Source organism: Pyrgilauda ruficollis, unplaced genomic scaffold, assembly GCF_017590135.1.
Source record: "Pyrgilauda ruficollis isolate IOZ18807 unplaced genomic scaffold, ASM1759013v1 scaffold20, whole genome shotgun sequence".
NCBI classification, from domain to species: domain Eukaryota; kingdom Metazoa; phylum Chordata; class Aves; order Passeriformes; family Passeridae; genus Pyrgilauda; species Pyrgilauda ruficollis.
The window spans coordinates 4294713-4316626 of NW_024519207.1; the positions used below are offsets into that span (position 1 = coordinate 4294713).

Consider the following 21914-nt stretch of genomic DNA (forward strand, 5'->3'; position numbering starts at 1 on the left):
TCAATTGGACTTGAAGCATTGACTTGCTGCACATTCTTTGATGACAGGGTATTTGATGAATTGTCTTGGGGAGATTTTTTTAAATCGGCATAGAGAGGTTGTCCTAGTGTTCATATTTCAGTTTGCTAGTAAGAGGTAGTGTTGAATTAATAGAAGCTAGTATTCATATTTAAGAAATTATGGTTTTGTTTATGTTATAGGACTTAGTTGAAGTATATAGAAGAAATATACAGCTCAGTAGTACAGCTGTGGCCTTCATGGAGGGTGGGCTAGAAAAATAAGAACAGTCTTATGAAAGAAAAGAATGGTTGCAGAGAAGGCTTGTTATGCTTACAGATTATTAGATCTCATCAGAGTAATTTTCTTATAAAGTAATTTGCTTTGGGGCATAGTAGAATTCTGGCCCTTAGAGTGAATGTCTGTAGTACATGTTGGGACAATGGCTTAGTGGATGCAGACTTGTCTGCAGTTGATGTCAGCAACCAACACGACTCAATAACTTATGACCTTCTGCATAATTTTAGAGATTTACATCATTAAATTACAGATAAGTTTTTAACATTGTTACTGAATAAAAAGGAATAGTTGCATTTTACTAATTTTTGAGTGACTGTCTGCAATTTTATTTTGTTTCCTTAATGTGTTTCTAAGGTGATGTTAAGGTTTTAAATTAAATCAAGATCTAAGTCCCGATAAGGAATAGCTAGTGAAATTCTCAGGCATCTTCTTGGTGTTTCTCTCAGGGTGATGTTAAGGTTTTAAATTAAATTAGATCAAGATAAGGAATAGCTAGTGAAATTCTCAGGCATCTTCTTGGTGTTTCTCTCACATACCAGCATGAAAGAATCCCCAGAAAAACAAAAGAGGGCACTATGTGAGCTGAGAACAGGGCTGTGGGACAGATTTTGCTGTTCTGGTTTCCTGTTTAATAAATTAGCCTGAGATACTTCTAAGCTTGAATTTTCTTCTTTTGCTAGTAGTGAAGAAACTTTGTCCTGTATTCCACTTGAGCCCAGGTACATCACACAGAGAATGTTGCTTCAGCAGATGCAGAGGTGCAACTATGTAGCTCTGTGCTGGAATTTAGCAGGGGCACAAGAGCAGCACCACATCAGATGACTTGAAATTACACTTTTTCTTGTATGGGTAGTCTCTGGCTTTCCTAGGTGTTCCCAGGACATGGGAAATGGGTGCTGCTGCATTAGACAGACTTTTCTTGGAGACAGTGAAAGTCAAACACAAAGCTGTCAATGGAACTTGATTTGATTGTGTTGCTTTAGAATTTTTCCCCTTCTGCCAGCCAAGGGTCTCTGGGTTTATTTATTATCTCCTCCCCTTCCACATTCTTTATCCTCTGAAGAGTTAAATGGTTCCACTTCTGAGGCTCATCTGCCTTGCATATAAATATTCTTATTTACAGCTGAGAATTCTTGCTCAAGCTGTTAAAATTATACTCTTTAAATGTTCATTAAACTTCTGGTCTTTAGAACTTAATCTCTTCTTTCGATGCCTGTTTTAAACTTTATTCTCTGATATGTGCTTGACTCTTGCCCTGCCTTTAAGCCGTCTTATTTTATGAATCCTTTCTTCTCTTTTCCTCATCTGCTATTTGCATTCTGATTATATGAAATTGCATTAGAACATGTAGCCTGTGGAGTCTCTGCTTGTTTAGGAAGGTATTTGTTCAACAAGCTAAAGGGGAAAATGCTTTTTGTACTATGAAAAAACCCCAGCCAAAGTACCATGTAAAATACACCTGCTTCTTCAGGCTTCTTTTAAAATAAAGTTGTTTACTCTAATGTGGCATTTTTCCCTTTATAGAAAGAGTCCTCACGAGGAAGACATAGAGAAAAGGAGGATATCAAAATTACAAAGGAACGAACACCAGAAAGCGAAGAGGAAAATGGGGATTGGGAAACAAATAGAGAAGGTACGTATTGAAGTGACAGTCCCCTGACGCCTCAAACAGCTGTGAGATTTCTGGGCTGTGTGTCAAGTGGAATGCTTCAAGATTTGGTTTCTAATCAGAATACTTTCATGCAGTAGTAGTTTTTGAGGTTTTTTTTGAGGAGAGCTAACAAGTTACCTGAGTTGGACTGCTACAGTGGTTAAACCAAGTAGCTTTAAAAACACAGGCTTTTTTTTTTTTTTTTTTTTTTCCTCCCCTCTTGACTACTCAGGCAACAAAGAATTTTGGTATAGTCTACTCTGTGGTGAATCTTTCACATTAAAGTCACTAGATGGATCCAAGTTGCATTTAAAGTAATTTTGGAACCTGTCAGTCTGAGAAGAAAGTGTAACTCCTTTGAATTCAAAAGTCAGCCATTTTTATTGCATAATTCATAATGTCATTAACAAGGTCTCCATTAGAATGACAACAGTTGAAGGTGGACTTTGGTGAAATATTTATGTTCTAAAAATATTTGAAGAATGCTAAGTGTCTTGCATTTCCTTTGTAGTCACTTCTGTATGAGTTGATGGGTGGGGGGTTTTGGGTTTGGAGGACTTCTAGTACTTACTAAAAGTTTCATTGTTGCTGTTGGCAGTTTTCTTCTCTTGTAAGTTTCACTTCTGTTAGAGTCCAGGTTGACCTGATAGTGATGTTACAGGAGCTTCTACTGAACTGTGGTGTTTCTGTAGTTTTCTGAGCATCTGTGTTTCAGAAGTAGTTATAATGTTGTGAGAAAAAAATGGCAATTCTGATCCCATATGAGGGAATTCACATATAATGAATATATTTGCAATGAAGAAACTACCTTTTATGTAGTTCCTGTATGTAGAAAGGGAGTGAAAGCTAATAACTTTTTGATGGAGTCATCTTTTCTCTGACAGATATTTTCCCAAAATGCTTTTTGGATATTAGACTTAAATAGCCATAAACAAAATTAATATAATCAGAGTGAATAAATTCAATTTTCAGTAAGATTTCAGTTGCCATGTTGAAAGCTTAAGATATTAACTGTCCCTAACTTAATGAAAAAGTGAGAGAAATAGCTTTTTTTCTACTATGAAAACCAAACAGTGATAATGTTGTAAAACCAGATGTAAACTCTTGAAGTGTATGTTCATCCAATGAAAGGGTTAATACATAACTCCTCTCTTACTTTAAACTCAATGTTTACATGTAATTAATTAAGTATATCAATTGATTTGTAAGACACTCTTTTAAATAAACGCCTCTAGTATCATGCATCACTATATGAATCTGTTTCATGTGAGTTCCCCACTTAAGTAGTGCTCTACATCTTTTTACTCCTTGTGAAGACACACAGTTTTCATTTTTTTTATTTAAATATAAAGTGGTTTACTTTGTTTGCCTTGCTACCTCAGATGAACGTCCATGAGAGAAGTTGAGGTGTTCTTTTTAATGAAGTTTAAGAGTTGAACTTCAGGTTTAAGAGTTGAACTTCAGGTTGTATGGAACTAACTGGAATTACTTCAGGTTTGCACACAGAACTGGAGAAGAAATTTGGCATTCATTCCTTGGTCCATTTATGCAGTGCTTAAAAGTCATGGAAATATTTATAGTTGGCATCTAGTATGCTGAATGTTATTGTTGTATTTTTCATAAGAAATTGTCTACTAATCTATTTACTTTTTTTTTTCTTCAAATAAAGACTCTGATAATGGAGATGTTAATTATGATTATGATCATGAGCTGTCTTTGGAAATGAAGCGCCAAAAGATTCAGAGAGAACTCATGAAATTGGAACAGGAAAACATGGAGAAACGAGAGGAAATAGTAATTAAAAAAGAGGTTTGTATTATGTAAATATGAAATAAAAAAGGACAAGTCATCAGCCACTTCATAGGCTTCTAATTGTTTCCCTGAAGACTTAAAGTTTTTGAGCTACAAATGCACAATTGTGTTACGTGATAGTAAATAACTGGCACCTATATAATTAGTATGTGACTTGAGTACTTGGTGTGACTGTTTGGTCAGTCATCCAGCACAGTAACCAAGTTTTCTCCTTTGTGAAGTCAGCTATTAAATGAGTAGGATTTAATGCATTTTAGTGATACAAGACTAGCAAGATCTGTAACAGAGAAGATTGGGAAATGCCTTGTGTTTTCTTTTACCTATCTCATTTTCCAGCTTGCCTTGTAGTAAGAGAATACAATGACAGACAAAGCTGTAGGTGTTAGAAACTCTAAAATTTTGGGGAAGACTAAAAAAAATCCTCTAAGGATGTCTTTCTTTTTGAAACAAATGTGAGTGTTAGTTGTGAGCATACTGATTTTAAACCTTAAGTTACAGTTTTTGTAATGTATTACAGAGTGCATCACCTTCTCTTCCTCCACGCTTTATCTGTTGTCTTCCTTTTATGCTGTTCTTTGCAAGTAATGTGATGAGGTTGAAGTAGAGATGTACATGGTTCTCATACTCTCTCACTTGCTGAATTTACATGTTTTACACACATATTGGCATACAGTTACACTTTTGAGCATCAATATCTTACTGGTTAATTGTATTCTTTCCCTCAAGATTTCTCCAGAGGTGGTTAGATCTAAATTATCACCATCACCATCACCACGAAAGTCTAGCAAATCTCCAAAACGAAGATCCAGTCCCAAATCATCATCCTCAGCTAGTAAGAAAGACAAGAAAGCACCTACTGTCTCTTCACCACTTTTGGAGCAGCAGAGGTCAGTATGTAGATGCATCTTGCAAGAGAGTGAGAACAGAGGACCACACATTAATTGCTGGAGTTTTCATAAAGAATGTTTTCTATTTTCCTTCCAGTGCCCTTGATTATATAAATTTAGGAGAAGATCTCTAAATTGTGCATTGTGAATCATCTTATGCAGATAATTGTCATGTGGATGTAGTTTTCAGTTGATTATTTTCATGGTTTACAAGCAGATCTTCTCTCTTTGAATCTCCAGAATCTTTGTGAGGTGATGAGAAAATAGAAACCATTGGAAAGTGGAAAACACTTTTGCTTGAAATGCTGCAGCCTGTGAAGCAGCCTCTCTAATTGAAATATTTAAAATTTGACCAACTGCACATTCTGTTGGTATTGCATATTACTGTTCAAGATACAATGTGTGACTTTCAAGGCAGGGAATTTCTCAGAATTCAGGAGAGGATAAGAAGTGAGGGATGTGGGGGGGGGCAGGGAAGAATTAAGGATAAAATATGTAAAAATCACAGGATTTTAACCGAGTGCTGTGCGACCAAAGTCAATCTCCAAACCTGCTTCTAAAGTTCTTGCTGGCCACGAGACATTTTGAATTGTTGTTTGCAGCTTTTAGATAGGAAAGAAATTACTGCAGCAGTGTAACCAGACACATCAGTGTTTGGTAAAATCCCCTATTTAACCTATTTGTTAAAATTGCCTTTAAAATAGGGACAGAACGATATTGTTTCTGCTGCAGGAATGGTATAGCATGCGCTGGTATACTTCTGACATACGCAGTGATACCTAGTTGATAGGACTTATCTTAGTGGTAAATTATGCAGAAAATACATAATGTTTCAAATTGTGAGATGCATACTCAAGAGTGTTTAGATGCTTCATCCTGTCAGGTAGTTAACATTAAATTGAAAACATGAGTAGTTCAAGTAATTTTGTGTATGTGGTTGGGGTATTGCATTGCAGAAATGGGAGTATAAACAGATAAGGTATTGTATGGTTTTTGTCTGCTGATGTACACAGTTCATGTAAGGGCATTTTATCTTTGAAAACTGGTTCTGTCTGAACAAGAGCAATTCCTATTTTTGTTTGCTTCCTTCAGAAAAAAAAGGCTATAAATTGAGGAGCTCCATATAAATTTTTACCAACTCTTTTCACTTTTCTGTCAAGTTCTGCTGTTGAATGGTGCTTGCTAAGGGAGTTGGTAAATCCCATCCCAAAAGCTTCAGGGCCTTTTATGTTATGACTTTCCTGTCAACGTCTGAGAAATAATTGTTTAAAATAGTTGTCAACTCTTCATTTTTATACCCTGCCCCCCCACCCTGTTAATGTCTCTCTAGGAGTTCTAAAAGTGCCCAGAGTAAAAAGAAAGGTCCTCGTACTCCTAGCCCTCCTCCTCCAGTACAAGAGGAAACTCCCCTGGGGAAAAAACACAAAGAAAAACATAAAGCAAAAGAACGCTCAGAAGAAAAGGCAAGGGACGTGAAAGAGAGAGGGCGTGACTTTGAAAGGCACAAGGAGAAAAAAGAGAAGCAGAGGTAAGTTATGTTGCATTATTAGCTTTTAACTCTAACCTTGCTTTTAAAATTATATAGAACACTGAATAATAAGGGTGGTATTGCCTACTTTGCCAACAACCTTTTCAATACTCAGTGAAGTATTTTCAGTATGTTATGTTGGGTTGATAGACTATAACTAACAGATTGGTAGATTTAATTGCATAATTTTGTACGTTTGTTAAATGCCTCTTTGAAAGCTTCATTACTTCTCAAGAATTTGGATCTTCACCAGTGGAGCAGGTTGTTTGCCAAAATCTTTATTGAAGTCATTCACTGGTCTGATTGCATGGTTTTCTGAAATCTTAGAGGACTAATGTCTTTACAAGTTGTCAGTGTGCATTTAAACTCTCCCTAATCTTCAGCAGGTTAAAGTATTTTTGAGGTCAAAGACTAGTGACGTTTTAGAATTGCTTCACTTTTGCATATATACATATTTATATATAAAAAAATGGTGGACTACTATGACTATTCTGTTATTTCCACTTTTATTCTATTATGTCCACTTAAGCTGAAAGATATGATCTGCATTTTTGTATCCTGAATTTTCTTGATGAAAGTAGGGTACATGTTCTTAAGTTGTACTTTGTAACTGGCATAGCAGACTAAGGATTGGAAGAGCAGTGAATCATGTATTTTTAATTGATTAAATAAATTCCACTATACTTACTTGAAAATATTTTATTTCCCTCATGATTGCACACTCCATTACTGGAAGGAAGTCGCAAGCAGTAGAAAAGAACATTCTAGGTGGTGCTGAAAGCATCATGACAATACTTGTCTTATCATTGTACTATAACCATTTGCTGTATTGCTCTGGTGACTAGAGCCTTGTATTTCACTGTTGGGTTTTTGTCTTTTTTTCCCCCTACATAATAAAAATGAAGTTGTAATGTCAAATCTCTGTGATTTGTATTGTCAAATGTCTACCTCTGTGAGGTACAGTCAGTGAAATAGTTGAAGGTTTTGACAGATTACTTTCATTCACCTGCTGTTGGAATTAGCCTTTAAAAATGTGTCTGAGCTTGAAGCTGCTTAAATAAAGTTCTGATATTACAGAAATTTCTTAATAAGGTAGCAAAATATTTCTCCATTAGTGTGAATTCTGTTTTACCACCACATGAAATGTTAGGTAAAATTACAATAAGGTTTTTTTTATTTTACCTTGTTCTAGTTTTTACAGTCCAGTGCATATCTTGCATTCTTGTGTTTTGGTAGCTTAAGGTAATTTCATATGTGAAATCATAGGTGGAACAAATGATTGTATAACATAGCTCTTGAGTTGGTAATCACAGGTTCTGTCTTGGAGGTATCTGTAGTTTCTTAGAAGTGTGCTGATGCCATTTTATCCCTATTAAACAAGCTGTTGTTTATATTTCCCAGGGATCCATCTGAAGGCTCCCGTAGACAGAAACGTTCTCCTAGTCCTGCAGATCACTCTGGCAGTAATTCTTCCCCTTCCAGGGAGTACTCACCACCTGCTGCAAGGCGAAAGCAAACCTCCCGAGCTCCAGCCAAGTCAACTACTCACAAACATAACTTCTCACCCTCTCGCAGGTGGGAGGTCAATTCTGTGGATTTTATTTCCTTTAATAGTCCCCTCTTGGTTTGACTACTTGTTTATGAGTCTGTTGTGAATGTTTGTGCCTCAAACCCTTGAGCTCTGAGGCTTTTTTTATATTGCCACTACATGAAAGGTATCTGTCACGTCAAGAACACAAGTCATGGTGAAAGATTCTGTTATCAGTTCCTCTCAAATGTTTTGCCTTCAGGTTGAACTTCAGAAGTCTGATATGAGATACAGTCAGCCTGTTGAGCCTTCAGGAACTTTCTTCCTCCCTTACCTTCCCCTTTTTAAAAAGTGGAACATGTGAAAATATTTTACCTTTGAGATTGGAAACGGGCAGAGTTTCTCTGTACTGGAATGGGTAAAGTGATACACAGATCCTGGTTCTGCACCCTTTTCTTGAGAAACTGAGAACTGGCTAAACAATGCTGTACAAAGCTTCTTGCAGGAAGTTTTAGGGAAGCTATCATATCTCTTAGTTCTTGAGGCTTTGAAAAAATGTTTTACCATCCATTAAAAATGGAGTAAGCTCCTTCTTTTGGCCTTAGAGTGTAAGCTCAGGTTTAGAATGGCAGCACTAAATACTACTGTAGTCCCATGTTTGTATAATGGAAAGCAAGGCATTTTTGTTTTCTGCACCTCTGTTGAAGGGTGGGGGAAGCTCCAGATGCCATACATATTTCTGCATGCTGATAAAGCAAGTGAAATAAAACCCATCCATTCAGCAATCCAAAGAGTTGTAAGCAAACTGTTTGGCTTTTGTGGTGACTCCGTTCAGCTGGAGCAACATTGGATTGTTTTGTGATAGATGTGAGATGAGAAAAGATACTTGCAAGTTACTTTGATGCTGATAAGGGCAAAAATACGCCAGTACTGAGCCTAAAGATTGAAGTGTATTTTTGTCCATGTTAGTCATATTATGAGGAAATTTTTTACTGTTGTGTAAATTATCTAGTTGGTGACAGAATTTCAAAGATCAGAAATATTTTGTATACATTTTCTTATTCTATGAGATGTGAGTTTTCCATGTTTGTGTAAATACTCACGTTGGCTAACATTTTAAGTAGATATATGTATGATTTTTCTGAATCTAAGAACTGTTTAAAGATCAATCCTTAAAATAAAAGGTTTTTAGAAGTTTATAAGGAGGAGACACTGTTGCTTCGTAAAAAAAATCAATGCTGTTGTAAACAAAAAATGTTACACCTTGTAAAAATTACCTGTGTAATTTTATTATGAACTCCAAAAACTTATTTTATGTTGAAGAAAAATCTGTTTTTGTTTGGGAATGGAAAAGAAGATAATGATTTTTTTTCCTGACTTCTCCTTCCCTTCCCCTACATTCTGGTAGCTATGTAATACAATTTTGATTGGAGAAATTTTTCTTGGGCATTAAATAAATAATAATAATTTTAAAATAAATGTATTTTGAAAACATATACTTGGCACCCTGGATGGAAGCCAAGTTTGATGTTTTATAGAAACAGCGTGTATTTTCAGCAGTCAGAGGGTAGAGAATACAAAAATTATTTTAATTGCTTTTTTGTATGGTACAGCAAGAATCTTTCAAGTCAAATTATTACATGTTTGCCTGTTTTAACTCTTTCCTTGCAGGTCTGCTTCTCCATCAGGTCAGCATCATTCTCCCATATCCTCCAGACATCACTCCTCATCCTCGCAGTCAGGCTCCTCTGTTCAAAGACATTCTCCTTCCCCACACCGCAAAAGGACTCCTTCTCCAACCTATCAAAGGACAGCTTCCCCGCCTGCAAGGCGGTCATCTTCCCCCTATCCCCCACACTCTTCCTCTCCACCTCAGAGGAAACGAAGTCCTTCGAGACACCGATCTCCTGGAAGAGACAAGGGAAGACACGATCGTGATCGGACTTCGCAGTCTCATGACAGGCGCCACGAGAGGCGGGACGGTATGAATGAAAATAGTACTTCAGAATCATTTTTATTTGTTTGCAAATTGCATTTTGAAACTTGATTTTCAAATTGTGGCATTGTGTGCACCCATCCCAGTGACTAGGGGTTGAAGAAAATACTGGCTGTGTTTACTCTGGCTGTGCTGGTGGTGCTGTTTGCAGGTACTGTGTAATAAAGTACTCCTGGCAGAACTGCTTATGTAGGCTCAACTGATTATAAAGGTGGTTGTAGGTGTCTGTGTAGGTGTTCCTTGTGTAATGCAATGGTGGTGTCAGTAGGAAAGTGATTTTCACGGCAGGCTCCACTTTAGTAACTATTACTCTTTTCTGTGAGGTGCCCAAATCCAGTTCCCACTGATTGCTTTCTGTTGTCTTTGTAATTGACATTAAGTGAGGTGTGTGCAAAGAAACAGTTATTTCCTCTGTTTGGATAATATGGGATGAGCAAACATGCTGTTTGCCTCGAGAGACAGAGTACAAAGAGTATATGTCAGCTCTATTTTAGACTAGCTGGAAACTTACTTTCCTATTGCAGTAATATTATAAAATATGTTGTAGAAAAAACCCAAAACAAAACAGACCCCCAAACTCTAACCAACAGATTTCAGCAGGGCGCTGGGGCCTTACAAGTGGTCTAAATATAGCACAGATGTTTTGGAAGTGTCTTCTGTGTGTGTCTAGAAAATAAGAGGAATGTATGATTGGAAGAGTGATGACCCTACCTTAAAATTTTTGAAGTGCACTTGCTCTTTAGTATGTTTGACATTTATTTTTATTATTCTTACTGTGTTTTGAGTGGGCAAATATCTGTAGAGATTCATATTCACAATAAGATCATTAAAACTTACTAAATGTATAGATGGATAACCCAGCATGATCTTGTCCTGTTTATGTATTAATTTTGATTCGGTGCCTGTATTTTGAGTATGTTGTTTTAGTGTTATTTGTGTGCTAAATGTTTGCTTGCTCAGATTGAGCCAGGTATATAACATTCTTTTGAATGTTTTACAGAAACAAGAGGGAAAAGAGAAAAAGAAAGAGAAACAAGAGATGATCGTGACTATGACCAAGAGCAGAGTACCTCCAGGGACCACAGGGATGACAGAGAGTCTCGTGATGGGAGAGATCGGAGGGACACAAGAGACACCAGAGATCGGCGGGAGCCACGGGAATCCAGAGATACTCGAGACTCCAGAGACACAAGGGATTATAGCAGGGACACCAAAGACAGTCGTGACCAGAGAGACTCGCGCTCCACGCGAGACTCCCATGACTACAGAGACAGAGAGAGCCGTGATGCCCATAAAAAGGATGACCAGTATCAGGATGACTTGCGCAGCTATGGAAGATCCCATGGCAGAGAGGAGAGCTCTCGTGCTGAAACAAGGACTGACTCCAGAAGTGACTCCAGAAATGAGAGCAGAAGTGATAGAATTGGCAGAAGTCGAGGCCGAGGTCCAGAATTATCTGACAAAGGTATTGTGTAATTTAAAAAATCCATGTGTCCCTATCATTGAAGATTCAGCATTTGCATTCATACTGCCTTGTTTGATATTTGATATGCAAGTACTGCCAAATAGTTCATGCTTTTAAAGCAATGTTCAATTCTTTTGTCTTTAAATTAAAACTGCTGTTGAAATTTATAGCACTTCTGTCTTCTCCATTCATTAAATTGGCATAACATTGGTATTCTGCCATCTCATTTTAAAACAAAGCCTAGCCCTACATCACTCTAATGTTTCTGCAACCCTAGGTTCTCTCATTGACTACGAGCACAAGAGGCTGATGTGTAGTGGAAAATTCATAGGAGATAGTGCATCTCAAAACACTGGGCAGCAGGTTTCTTATGCTCTTTCAAAAACATGAATGTCTCTAGGTGCCTGGAAACCATTTCTCACACATACAGCTCTCCCTGCCTCACCACCCTGCCCCATCTGATTTCCAAAAAGTGTGATTTTATTCTTTAAAATGGTTTCTGGAGTCTGATGCATTAATAGTAATAATTATCAAAACCAACAACTTTTGATAATCTAGTATTTATTTTGCTTTTTCAGGCTTGTAACATTTTCATTAGGGAAATTATGTACAGTTTTTACAGGGAGATTGATTTCTGCTTTCTCTGGCCATTCTTGCTGCACTGTTAGCTTACAGGATATTCAGAGCAATTGTGAACTGGCTTTTGGACTGATACTTACTTCTAGTCAGGAGACCTTGTACTATGACCAGGTCATGAGGATTTAGAAAGTCTTTATTTTGCAGTGTGCAAATAATAATTTTAAACAGTTAAAACATAAGAAATTTGTTGGTTAAGTAGAGTTTGATGTTACAATCTTCAGCCCATGAACAGCTAATTCAAATTTATTAGATGTTAGTACATCAGTTGGTATAAGATACCAGTGGATTTCCTTAGGTGTGGAAGCTCATGTTTTGTGTTGCTACATCTCCATTAGGAAGTCGGGGGACTAGAGGATCCCAGGCTGATGGTCACAGCAGTAGTGGAAACTACCACGACAGCTGGGAATCGAGGAGTAGCTACGCTGACCGGGATCGCTATGACAGTCGGGATCAAGCAAGGGATTCCTCCTTTGAAAGAAGACACAGTGAACGGGATAGGCGTGACAACAGAGAAAGAGGTATTTTAATGTCTGTTTTTACTCATACATCTGTAGTCAAATGTACATGTATGAATGTGTGTGTTTCCCTCCTTTTTTTACCTTGTTCTGCTCCCACACTGATTCATAAATAGCTCATCTGGCACTACAACCACACACTGACACTACTCCTGTCCTTGATATAACTTCTGTTGAAAGATCATTCATAGGTATTGTATGCACAAATGCTGTCAGCTTTTCTCCAGCCCTGTGCCTAGGTTTTGGCATCTTCTGTGTCTATTCATTCAAGTATTATTTAAACAAACTAAACTTCAAGGGATTTCATTGTACAACTTCTTTGTAAAATGGTTTTGCCTCCTCCTCCGCTTCATGGTTCATAAGTGTGTTAAGCTTAGAGTCATGATGGCATTTCATTACTGATTCTTTTTGCCTGTATAGAAACATTATACTTTTGTTCTGTAAACTGTTTGAGTGTGTTTTGGGGAAGGCCTAAATTAGACTGACAATCACGGGCTACTTGCTACTAAAGTAAGTGACAGTTTAAATTTATGCTTAATTCAAATATTTGTTGTCTGGAGGACTCAGTAGTGATGAGTGCTTTGCTGTTGTCAATAATTATTAACTAAGCATTGATACAGATACCAATGATCATGAAAACAGCATGCAAGACTTATTTTGACGTAGTGTGCAAGATGTCAGGCTTCTGTACCAGAAAGTGTACTGTGTTGGCTTGAAGGAGCTTAGTACCAGCTTACACTCTGGAATATATTTGTATTGCTCACCAATTTAGAGAACAGAAAGAGTCAGGGAAATGAAAATTAAAAGAGGAGCTGTGAAGACTAAACATAAAATTACAGTGGGTTATTTTCTGTCTTGAGTTTTGATTTACAAGTGACAGATACATTCTAGCTGCTGTGTAATTTCAGTTTTTCAAAGAGATATTTTGTGTGCCACTTCAAAAGATACTTTTTAGCCTATTGAAACAGATCTGTTGTTGCTTGTTCTTGTGAAAGGCTCTGCTTCAGATTTCTCTCTCATCTTCAAGGCAGCATTTCAACAGACCTAAACTCCAGGCTTCCTTTTTCATGTCAGCTGAAAAATCCTGAAGACTGAATGTGTCCTGGGGGTTGGCTTTTGCAGTCTAGCTTTCATCTCTTTCACCCCCACAGCCCAATAAATCCTACAGATATATATATAATATAATTCTGTGCCCTTCATATCCTAGCAAGTTCTTAATTCATTAAGAAAAACAACAAACATCCACCCCAGAAAAACCAAAAACAAAATCCCAAACCAGCAGAAAAAAACTTGGAAATAAAAGCATGTAATCACAACAAAATAAATTTCTAGGAGGGAAGTTGCTTTGAATGGGTTGTGTTTCCCTTTTGGGGGGAAAAATATAGAGTATAAATTCAAAGTTTGTTGTCTTCTTCCTTAAAAACTTAGATCACAGAGGGTTACAATTCAAGACAGTTTCCGTAGTTAGACTGCAGTTTTAATATCTGTCATTTTGAGAAAAATTGAGATAGATTTTGATTCTGTGATATGCAAAGAGTATGATTTTAAAATGCAAGCTTGCAAATTTGAGCTGCCTTTATTCAACTAAGGCAAATATGCAAGTGTTCCAAACAACCACTGAAACAGTACTTCAAAAAATGAAGTCACATAAGAAGTGCTGACTATCTGCATTTAATTGTGTAATACACTTGCAGTGTTTGATTCACATAAGACTTTCATGTGGATGTTTTGTCACCAAAACTGACATAACAAATAGGAGTTACAGAACTTCTTTATAAAATCTAATACTTGGTATGCAGAGTAAATCATATTACAGTGCTGTACGCCCCATTAAAAGAATCTGTTCACAGAACCTGTTCACAGAACCGATTGTGTGGATTGATGGTTTACCTTTTTAAAAAGGCAGAAATGTCACTCAGCTTTGCTTTTAATTTTACGCGGTAACAGGGGAACACTAAATCATTGTTAATTCACTCAGGGATGAAAATTGATTGAACTGATGGAAATGCACGTTTTATTGATTTAGTTCTGTCCAAACTCTGCCTGCTCACGCCTAGTGGACATTGTCTCAATTTAAAGCAAAGTGCACTCAGCCTCAGAGTAATGGACCGAGAAATACCAATCTCTGTTCATGCCATTTTTCCCTCTTTTGTGTAGTGTTTTTATATATATGTTGTAGGAAAATAGTTTTATTGATTTGTTGCAGCTCAAATACTACTAACATGAGCATAGAAATTGCTATGAAGTAGTCAAAACTTATAGAAATGCTCAAAAATATCTAAAGTACAATGAAGAATATGTAGATAAGTCTGTGGAGAGTAAATGCAATTGGACAAATCAGACTTCACTGTTCTTCTGGATCAGTCATTTTTTACATGTTTAGTTTTCCCTCTGACTCTAATCCACTGTCTGAACAACAGCAAACTCAGATTCTAAAATGTAAGACTGCAGTGAAGACAAATGAAAACTTCTGGCAGCTCTGCTTCCTCTATCTCATCCTTGCCTCTCCCTATCTTGTAAATTTGGTTGTGTGTTTCTGTGCAGGGATCTCGACTGTGATGAGACAAGCCAGTATTTCTAATTTTGCAGAAACTTTTACTCTATGTTGTAAATAGCTTGAGTCTTTGTAAAGCACTTGACTCCTAATAGATTTAGGAAGTAAAATCTTTGTACAGAAGTCTTAACATTTCTTATGCATGCCATTCCCAGCTTTTTAAGATCTTATGCCAGATTTGGAATCATTGGGTAATGCTATAGTAATAGCTACATTGTGAGGCATATATTTGTCTTTTGAAGCCATTCATAAAAATCTGGTAGAAAATTAAAGTTTTTTTTGACAACTTTCGGTTAAGTAAGCAAAGCCCACTTCCTAAATGTTGAAGAACTCTTTCAAAATTAGTTCTGCTTTTTGTCTTTCCTCCCCAAAGCGAATATTCAAGTTTCTGCAGGGAGTTGCTTTTCTTATAATGCAAACCAAGATCTAGATTGTCAAGACCAAGGCTCTTTTTTTATTAGTGCAGTAGAAGCCGTGTATGTCCGTTTAGTACTTGGTAATCAAACCTGCTTCTGTTTGCAGATCAGAGAGCAAGCTCACCGGTACGGCACCAAGGACGGAGTGATGATCTCGAGCGGGATGAGAGGAGAGAGGAGCGAAGGGTGGATCGGTCTGATGACAGGAGAGATGAAAGAGCCCGTGAGAGAGAGCGGGAAAGGGAGAGGGACCGAGAGAGAGAAAGAGAAAGAGACCGGGAAAGAGAGAGGGAGAAAGAAAGAGAGTTGGAACGAGATCGTGCTCGGGAACGGGAGAGGGACAGAGAGCGGGAAAAAGACAGGGACCGTGAGCGGGACCGAGACAGAGACCATGACAGGGAAAGGGAACGAGAGAGAGAGAGGGAGAAGGAGCGGGAGCGAGAGCGGGAGGAACGAGAAAGGGAGCGAGAACGAGAGAGAGATCGGGAGCGGGAGCGTGAAAGGGAGAGAGGTCGAGACAGAGACAAAGAAAGGGACCGCCAGAGAGACTGGGATGACAAAGAAAAAGGAAGGGAAGACCGCAGGGATAAGAGAGAAGATATTCGAGAAGAAAGAGGCTCAAGAGATGTCCACGAGGAAAGAAAATCAAAGTGAGTGCATCTAAATGTTACTCCAGTCAAAGAAAAAAAAAAAGGGCAGTCTTTTACTGCTGAATTTGCTAAGTTAGTAAACAGGGGAGTATCTTAAGAAAGTAGACATCCTGTTTATGCATAGACTTGGTCTGGAGCTGTCTCCTCTGCATCTGTGTGGCACATGCTGGTATCCCCCAAATTGGTACTATGCTGGTGAAGTTACTCCAGTGTTTTGTTAGTGCTGAATCACGGAACTGCTCATGAGCTGAGAGTTGAGTCGGAAAATTTAATTTTCCCTTTTATGTATGCTTGCATTGTCTTGCCTTTAATAATACAGTCACTAATGGAAATGTAGTAGAAAACTGTGGTATGTTATGAAGTCTGAAATTCAAATAGCAGCCATCTAGGTCAGGGTTTGTGACTTTGTTAATTAAATTTCTTTGGAACATGCATTACCTTTTGCACTACCAAATTTCCAACATCAGAAGGCTACCAGTGAAGGTGTGAAAAATATCCCCAGTGTTGTGTTGTGCTTCCTTTAAGTGCATAGCTGTTACTCGGAATGGCAACTTAGAAAACTGTAGAACTTCATGGCATCTTTAAATATTTTCTATATGAGGTGCTTAGACTTCAGGAATTGTATTGATGATAAACTCAAAACATCCTAAAGAAATTTGATGGTGCATGTTCCTTTTTCAGGAAGCGTCACAGAAACGAAAGCAGTCCAAGTCCCCGTCAGTCACCCAAACGTCGCCGGGATCATTCTCCTGATAGCGATGCTTACAACAGTGGAGATGATAAAAGTAAGTGGGAGTGGGCTCTCTCTGCAGTTGGACACAGGTTATCCTCTGTGGTTATGGAAAATAACTTGCAATTTTAAACAGAAAAAACATGGGGCGAGTTTTGTAAGTGTTCTCCATATTTTTATGAGCGCTAGCATTTTTCTTCATCTTTGTTTGTCGCTTATCTTCATTTTGTCACTAAGTGTTATGTCTGCCAGGTGATAGTGACTTCCACATCTTCTGTGTAAGATGCATGTTTACCAAATTGGAAATTGTCTTTTGCTGCTGCAGCAGTACAAAAACCTGAGAAATCTAACTGAAGTAATGGGTTGTGTGTTCTAAGGGACACCTTTTTTGGCATGCAGAAGACAGCAAATGCTCACATGTTCTTCCTACACAATAAAGGCTATGAAAAAATGTTCTTTTCAGAACAGGATGTTCTTTTTCTCATTTCCCTTTCATTGAGAAAAGAATGTTCTTTTTCCTATTTTGCAGATGAAAAGCACAGACTCCTGAGCCAGGTTGTGCGGCCGCAGGAATCCCGGTCACTGAGCCCCTCTCATGTCACAGAGGAGCGGCAGAGCCGCTGGAAAGAAGAAGAGCGAAAATCAGACAGAAAGGAAAGTTCCCGGCGCTATGAAGAACCAGAGTTTAAAGAGAGGGTTTCTTCAGCAGATAAGCAAAGAGAGCAGCCAGATACTTCAGAAGGTTCCCGGTCCAGGGTTCAGGAAAATCTTGGACACCGTCCTTCTGAAGAAAGAGATGCTTCTGATAGAATGCATGATGACAGCAAGAAGAAATCTAAGATACAGAAAAAGGCCACGAAGAAGAAGAAAGACGATGACAGTGGGGTGGAAAGGTACGCCAATGAACCAGCAACTGAGGAAAGCCAGGTCTTTTCCCCTAAGAAAGGTCAAAAAAGGAAAAATCTGGAGAAAAAGCGGAAGAGATCCAAAGGTGATTCTGAAGTTTCTGATGAAGAAATTGTTCCACATCATAAAAAGAAGAAAGGCCCAAGAACCCCTCCTGTAACTAAAGAAGAACTGGTTGAAGCGCCACCTGAGAAAGCAGTAGCAGAAGTCCCCACAAAAAGAGAAGATACAACATTCAGTGACTGGTCAGATGAAGATGTTCCTGAACGTGGTGACATTGTTGTTCCAGAAAGAACCACTGAGGATTCCCATAGAAAAAGTCACAGGACGAGGGTAGAAAAGGTGGAAGCCCCTCATGTTACTATAGAGGATGGACCACACCGTAAGCCTGTGGACCAGAAGCGCAGCAGCAGCCTCGGTAGCAATCGGAGCCATGCCTCCAGCAGGCTTAGATCCCCCTCCAATGAGTCAGCGCATCGCAGTGGAGACGATCAGACTGCACGGAAAAGGATCCTGCACAGTAGCTCTAGGGACAGGGATAGGGACAGGGACAGGGAAAAGAAAAGCTTAGAAATCACTGAAAGGAAGTCCCGAATTGATCAGCTGAAACGAGGGGAACCCAGTCGCAGCACATCTTCAGGTAATAAGATGTATTTTAGTGAGACTGACCTATCATTCTGTGTACGAGTCCCAAATTGTTCTTCATGGCTTTAATTAGTGTGACAGGACAGGGAGGTCCTGTCTGCCTTTCATTCTGAAACTAGAATGAATTAAAATTTCTGGAAGTGTTAACATATTTGAAAAGCTGATTCTCAGTGGGCAGGATTACCATTTCGTTTACACCAAAACATTCAGTTGGATGTGGTTTATGCTGTCTGGGGAATAAAGTAATTTGTAAGACAGAAAAACCTCATAGAGGAAATGCTTGTACTAGCAGAACATTGAGGTAGTTCGATCATCTAAATAATGTTCTTAAATTCGTTACTAGTGTTAATTTTGGTATGGAAATTTCTGAAATGATGCAAAATGAGGTAATTTTTTAATGGTTTCTGTTAGGCATACTTTTAATGCACATGGAAATTATCTTCATTGCAAATCAAAATAGTCACATTTTTTTAATGTGTGTAGTTGCTCTGAAAAAAACAATAGGTAAAATATTTTAAAACTGAAACAGTATCAATACAAAAATATCTTCTTCTGAAAGCACTTTAGCTCTCTGTTTTCCTCATGGTTACATGCCTGAAATTATTTTTCTGAATTCATCATTTGTTAACTAAGTCATTCCTAGCTTTTAGAAGACACATTTAAAAATTTTGAATTTATTCTTTTTTCTTTTTTTTTTCCCCGCATGCCTAAATTCCTGAGTTAAGATTGTATACCTTCAGTTGGTTTCTCTCGTAGTAGAAAGTTGTCGCTAAAATTATTTTTTGGAATTGGGAAAAGTTACCACATGTTTTTAACTAAGGTTAAATCTTCTAAGGCAATGTGAAAGCATTATTAATTTGAAGATGCTTCTTTTGAGAAGTGTATTTTCATTCCTGAATCTTTAAAATGCTTTGGTCTAGTAAAATGGTACTACATTTATGTGTCATAGTTATGTTTATATATATATATAATTTTTATGCAGATCGTCAAGATTCAAGAAGCCACAGCTCAAGAAGAAGTTCCCCTGAGTCAGATCGTCAGGTTCATTCCAGATCCGGGTCCTTTGATAGCAGGGAAAGGCTTCAGGAGCGAGATCGACATGAACACGATCGAGAACGAGAGAGAGACAGGAGAGAGGGGAGACAGAGGGACTGGGACCGAGATGTGGACAAAGACTGGCCAAGGAGCCGGGAGCGAGAGAGACTCAGGGAGCGAGAGAGGGATAGGGAGAAAAGGCGGGAGCTGGAGAGAGAGAGAGACCGGCAGCTGCCTGATCCTGCTGAAAGAGAGAGGGAGAGAACTCTTGACATCTCCTCTCAAAAGGAATCAACAAAGCACAGTGAAACAAAACTGGACAGAGATCATGAAAAGGAGTTTGATGGTGTTTGCCGGGACTCAGTGGCTTCAGAGAAGGAAAAAACAGACAAAGATTTAGGACCTTTACAAGGCTTTGAAGATGGAAATGAGGCCGAAAAAGTAGAGAGTCTAGAAGGTGAGCTACTCTGGGAAAGAACCTGGACTAACAAGTGTTTTATTCTTTCTCTTTTATCGTAGTGCTAAATAGAATAGTTTTCTACTGAAAAGCTTATTGGCTTCAGCTTCTCTGCTGTGGAAGCAGACAATGAGAGAAATCTGATGAGTATCTTTCTTATTGTTAATTGTGTTAGTGCTGTTTTTTAATTTTTAGAGAAGTCTTGAGGCAAAGAAGCATAAATTATCTGAGATAATTTCACCAAAATGCAATGTTTCTGAATAAGCAGTTTACTAAAAGATAACACCAAATTTTAATTGCCTTATATCATTTTAAGATCTATTTCTTATTTTGAGAGTGACAGGTAATGAGTGAAAAAAAAGAATGTGGACTTGGAACTGTTTCTTGGAGATTTTTTTCTAGCAGAGCCCAATTATCATAGAACCATTTGTCTGATTAGTAGGTGAAACATAGGTATGGCTTGGGCCAGTAGTCCCAAAATAGCTTTCCTGAGGTAATCTTATAGATCTTTCCAGATCTAACCTTATCTGAGTTGATCTCAGTAATATCAGCTGAAAATGCAGCTTCATTTTGCTGGCCCTAATGATACTGGGGTAAGTGTGCTTAGAAAGGGGCAAGCACTGACAAATTCCTAACAGTTTGTCACATGGATTAGAAGTTTGAGCTTTGCAAGAACAGGGAGTTGGGAAGTGCTTTTACATGAACAACATAAAAGAAAGAGTTTAAATCCAGAGTAACTGGCGTGTGTTATGGTCGTGCTCATTGTGTTTGCCATTCTTTGTAAGAATTACCTGTAGTGTTCCTTGTTAATTCGGGCAGTTAAATCAAATGCTGTCTCAAGAGGATTGTGAGGAATATTTAGTACTTAAGTCTCCTACCTGATTACTCACAAAGTGGTCTTTGGAGTTGAGAGATGCTGTTGGTAAGGTTTCATTTAAGGAGATTATCTGTTGAGTGGAAGCACTTGACAAAGATAGTATTTGAAATGAGCCTGGAAAAGTCTGATTTTGCTACAACAGACAGAATTGACTACTTTTAAACTAGAGGAAAAGCATGGTGTGATAAATCTGAGAGTACCATGTAACTTGAGAAGGAGGTAATGAAAGGCCATTCTTGGGTACATGACCTGTTTCCAAGAGGGCACCTGTAACCATATAGGCTGTGCGTGTTAAATGTGTTCTTAGGTCTAGCCTTTCAGCGTACTTGTTTTGATGTGTATTCTTTTGTCTGTTTTTCAAAGATTGTGTTCTAAATTCTCTGCAGGTTATCATCTCTAGGGTGTCATGGTATATTTAGGATTTCTTAATTTTTTTAGGAAAATCTATTTTGTAAAATATTAGATGGCATTCCATATTATTAAAACATATTCTATATAGCATGGTTATGATTTTCTAAGGTTTAGTATATTACATTATCTTCATTACTTTGTAATTCCTCTTTACATTGCTCCATTCAGCTGATTAGTGTGTTGAGTTTTTAACGCAGAATTAATATAAAAGTACACTTCCACATAAGAGTGGTAAAAGATAGTCTAGAAATTCTCAAACTTTTACTTGAAATTCAAAATATAAAATAATTTTTTAAAATTACTATCGAGAACTGTGAATTGTATTAATTTAAATTTCTTAATACAGTAAATTTTTAATGGGTCCGAGCATGTAGTACTGGTGAACTATTCTGTCTGGTACATCAGTGTGGATGGAGCAGATGGATCTTACAGGCAGTGCATATTTAAAGTTATAAGATACAAAATGAAATCTAGTGTGGATCACCTTATTCTCCCTTCTAAAAAGGAAAAACCTGTTAGAAAACTAAGTAAAATCTCCAGATGTGCTGATGTTAGGGAGGTACGTGACATTTACTTAGGCAAATTACTGTTGTGTATTGTCTTAACAAAATATGTCAGGATATTATTAAATTATCTTAATGTTTTGAACCTAATGTGTTTGCTTTAGGAGTGGGCTTAAATAATACCTAAGATGCTATATGCTTCCTCCAAAGCATTTCCAGATGGTCTGAGTAGTTTGTTTATGCTCTACTGGTTTCTCTTTTCCTTGCTTTTTCCTTGCTGATTTTTAGGTTAGTTGAGGTGACTACTTTTTCTTCCCCCAAGGAAAGCCAAAAAAAACCCCCAAAGAACAGTGGGAAACTTAAAACGGAAACAGTTTCACTCTGGCTAAGGGAGCTGGAAGGTATCAGAATA

General features: G+C 37.8%; 1 protein-coding gene across 4 annotated transcripts in view; it reads left to right on the top strand.

Moving 5' to 3' along the window:
* The window catches only part of ZC3H13 (zinc finger CCCH-type containing 13), a 44139-nt gene that overhangs the window by 16696 nt on the left and 5529 nt on the right, over nucleotides 1-21914 (top strand). For all 4 annotated transcript variants that reach the window (XM_041466888.1, XM_041466890.1, XM_041466889.1 and 1 more), the window contains 12 exons: nucleotides 1822-1930; nucleotides 3618-3757; nucleotides 4487-4647; nucleotides 5978-6175; nucleotides 7577-7750; nucleotides 9375-9685; nucleotides 10700-11164; nucleotides 12139-12321; nucleotides 15395-15938; nucleotides 16620-16723; nucleotides 17198-18214; nucleotides 19202-19711. In XM_041466888.1, coding sequence (XP_041322822.1) covers nucleotides 1822-1930; nucleotides 3618-3757; nucleotides 4487-4647; nucleotides 5978-6175; nucleotides 7577-7750; nucleotides 9375-9685; nucleotides 10700-11164; nucleotides 12139-12321; nucleotides 15395-15938; nucleotides 16620-16723; nucleotides 17198-18214; nucleotides 19202-19711 — 3916 coding nt within the window. The remainder of the gene's footprint in view (nucleotides 1-1821; nucleotides 1931-3617; nucleotides 3758-4486; nucleotides 4648-5977; nucleotides 6176-7576; nucleotides 7751-9374; nucleotides 9686-10699; nucleotides 11165-12138; nucleotides 12322-15394; nucleotides 15939-16619; nucleotides 16724-17197; nucleotides 18215-19201; nucleotides 19712-21914) is intronic.